The 3,527-nt window shown below is 41.3% G+C and overlaps 1 protein-coding gene across 3 annotated transcripts in view; it reads right to left on the bottom strand.

The window, feature by feature from the left end:
• The window catches only part of LOC109519255 (interleukin-10 receptor subunit beta-like), a 12,957-nt gene that overhangs the window by 7,786 nt on the left and 1,644 nt on the right, over window positions 1–3,527 (bottom strand). The window contains exons 1-2 of one of the 3 annotated variants that reach the window (XM_019875666.1): window positions 3,193–3,312; window positions 1,093–1,207 (exon numbers count right to left, since the gene is read on the bottom strand). The exons of 1 other annotated variant lie outside the window; for it this stretch is intronic. In XM_019875666.1, coding sequence (XP_019731225.1) covers window positions 1,093–1,207; window positions 3,193–3,289 — 212 coding nt within the window. In that variant the 5' untranslated portion in view covers window positions 3,290–3,312. Of the gene's footprint in view, window positions 1–1,092; window positions 1,208–3,192; window positions 3,313–3,527 lie in introns of those variants that run through there. One more of the 3 variants, XM_019875667.1, reaches the window with a different exon arrangement.

Raw genomic sequence — 3,527 nt, 5'->3', positions numbered from 1 at the left:
CATTTTTTTTTTTTTTTTTTTAATCTTTATTGAACAAATCATGATACAATTCTCAGGAAACAGAAACGGCGCTAATCCAATCACCGAAAACACATGGCCAGTCTCGACGTAAGGCCTTCTCGTTAGCCCTAGTACGCAGACGAGAACAAGTCAGGATACAGGATACAGATCACGAGTCTGAGACTCGTGATCTGATTGGCTATTGAAACCTGACTGTGCCCGTTCGCTTACAGCGCACAGGGGCCTGCTCTGTTTAATCTGAAGGCCCCGAGCAAGTTTAATTTACCTGGCAATGCAAGCTAGCTGAAATATGATTGGTAAAAACTCTACCACAATAAATAAGTTATTTATCGAGTGGCTTTCAATAAGCCACTCAACTCAGTGGAAATAATATGATGTAAAGAATACAGAGAATAATTTTGTTTACATATTTATGAAAATAAAATAACAAATTATAAAATAACATAAAATACATAAAAGTAAATTTACTTTTCTGAGAATGTTTAGGCCAGCAGAGAAGGCCTTGCTGGCCCTCAGGGTCCGCCACTGGCGGTAACTGATAACGGCAACGTACGATGACTCTGACGTATGCGACGTAAAAGAGGAACGGTCGCATCTTCTACCCTTGGAGTTTGTGGAGTTTTTTAAAAGTGACACCGAGGATGAAGATTTTTTTTTCGATTTAGTGATTTGAAGTGACACTGATGGTTTTGTAAACTTGTTAGCATATTCTTTACGCTACAGTTAGGTTACGTGAACATAACAGGCACGTTCTCAGTTCGTTGTGTATGTGTCGTGCAACGTTAGCATATCGTACACTTATTCAGTGGGTTGTTCTCTGTTTTTATTTTTATTTTAAATTGCCTTTAACGATGGCATGTCTGTTCTTGGTGTTGGATTTTATCAAATACATTTTCCCCCAAAGTGCGAGTTATACTCCAGTTGTTTTTCATTATGCATTTTATGGCTGGTTCGATTTAGACCCCGGAGCGATTTATAATTCGGAAAATACGGTAAATGTGTGCTTGAATGGGTCGAAATGGTGAAGGAAAAAAAAAACAGCGTTTTGGTGCTCAGATCACATGGACTTACGTGCATTTTGCGGTGTAGAAAAGATCACCGGTTACCCCCTCAGGTGAATCCCACTTCAGCACCAAATTCATGTTCATGGAGGTTAGACGGACATTTCTGGGTGGGCTGAGGACAGCTAAAATCACGACACAGTCAGGAGAACACATCAGGTTTTACAATGTTGATGTCGTGATGCATTAGCAATTTCACAAACAATGCTGAAGTTGAATCATTAATGACCGGGACGGTATTTATACAGTGTATATAAAAAGTCTACACATCAAGTTGAAATACCAACGCTTCATTGCCTGTATGAACCACCTGATCAATGTTCCCTCTAAGCTGCGCAATTGCCCAACTGCGCACTGAGTGTTCGCACACTCTCAGCGCACAAGAAAACCTATCCGGCGCAGTGAAGGCACTTCAAATGATTTAAATATTTACATAATATTTTTTACTGCATCATTTTGCTGTGTAATTCAGTGAGTGACAGGTATCCAGCCAATCATACGATACGATGCAATGAGGCTATGCAGCCAATCACGGCTTGACAGTACTTGCGCATGTGCTCGGCTCTTACACACGCCTTAACAATAGTGCGGCGGAGATAAGTGACGCTAATGCTAATCCTTGATCATGGCGAAATGAGCGGGCACTGAATGCGATACTTCGACGAGCCAAATCAAAATAAAAATGAACTGCAGTTCTTTTAATGGCTGTCGGAGTATGTGCATTTGTTTTTCTTATTTCAGTGGGACAGTGCACATTAATCAACAAATGAAATAGAAGAACAAGCAGTGAAACTGGGTGAGATTTTTTCTTTTTCGAGTGAGAAAGGTCCGCTCTGCAAGGCCTGCAGCGAAGCTGAAGTTGTAAGCTTGCAACAACTGGACTAAATGGAAGTTGGACTACCTCAAGCGACACATTCAGCGGAAAAGTCATTTGAATGCTGTTGGAATTGCAGGACAGACGTGAAAACTAAGGTAAAAGTCAGATTTGTGCATATTCTAGTGACATTTATTAAGATGCTTTATTTATGGATATTAATCATTAAATTATATTATGACTAGATAATTTATGAGTAGTACAAATGCTAATAAAAGACACTGTATCACAAGATACAGCACACATCATTGTGGAAAATGTGAATGTTTAATGTGAACAAAATACTGTATTACGTCTGAAGGATGTGTATGTCTCATTCTTTCAAGAGCAAGACCCTCATCCGGGCCAAAACTGGACCTCACCGACCAAAGCCAAAGTTGGACTCTCACGAACAATCAATGAGTTTTGTCTTTTTCACTTTAAGTGGGCCAAATTAGTTGTATTAAAAGCAAACTGATGGAAATTGCTGTTGTAATTTGATTCTTTGAATTAGCCATTAACTTTCTAAGATCCCAGGTGTGATACTAGTGTGTAGCCACAGCAAACACTTCTGATGTTGCTCATGGTGGTCCTCAGTGTGCTCAGGGAGCTTGTCTGTTTGCCCAGACATATGAAAAATTAGAGGTAACATTGCACCAAATTAGTTTGCAGCCCAATCAATTGACAATTAAGTGAGTCGTTGGGGTGGTATTGATTCTCCAATCAGTATGATCAGAGATCACACCCTGTCTATGTCTATGTCAGTAAGTACAGCATTTGTCTAGGGCCATAGGTGTGATTCCCATACAGTACTGTTTCCCAACCGGGAGGACATGAGCGCATTTCAGAAAATATTTGAGTGTTTCATTCAAGCTCAGTTCACTGACAAAAACAAAGTAAAACTGTTATAGAGCATCTGAATATTACTCTTGATCAGATGTTTTGTTGTAATGATGTAATATTTAAAGTTTAACTGCCTGCTTAAAAAGGACTTATTCACAGGAGATATCAGTTACATTGATGACCGAAGTGCAAAACTTCCTTTCTGCAGGATTTTCTGATTGGCGCATTTCGCCTCGACAGATGGCATTCTGCAAGGAAACAACAAATTTGAGTTTCTCTAAAAAGTACGTTTTTCAGATCTGAGGCCATATTCCTGCCATTGATACAACAAATTGGCTGGCAACCGGTTCAGGGTGTCCTCCGCCAACTGCCCGAAGGCGGCTGGGATAGGCTCCAGCACCCACCTCCCCCTACCCTTGTGAGGATAAAGCTGATCGGAAAATGGATGGATAGATGCCTCTTTGAAGTGCAACTCCCGCCTTTTGACTCCCCTTGTTCTCTTGATGTCCATGGGGAGGGGCACGCTTTATCACTCTAATTCAGGGGTCCCCAACCGCCGGTCCGCGGACCGGTACCGGTCCGCCGGGCATTTGGGACCGGGCCGCCCAGAAAGAACCTGCCTTATTTCCGTTTTATTTATTTCGGAATACGAAATGTGTTTTATTTTGAAAAATTCCCGGATTCTCTGTTACATCCGTCTGTGTCACGCTTGACTCACGTCAAGCCACACTTCTCGGTCACGTGACCGA

The sequence above is a fragment of the Hippocampus comes genome, unplaced genomic scaffold, assembly GCF_001891065.2.
Source record: "Hippocampus comes isolate QL1 unplaced genomic scaffold, H_comes_QL1_v1.1 scaffold234, whole genome shotgun sequence".
NCBI classification, from domain to species: Eukaryota; Metazoa; Chordata; class Actinopteri; order Syngnathiformes; family Syngnathidae; genus Hippocampus; species Hippocampus comes.
This window is presented reverse-complemented; position numbering and strand designations above follow the sequence as displayed.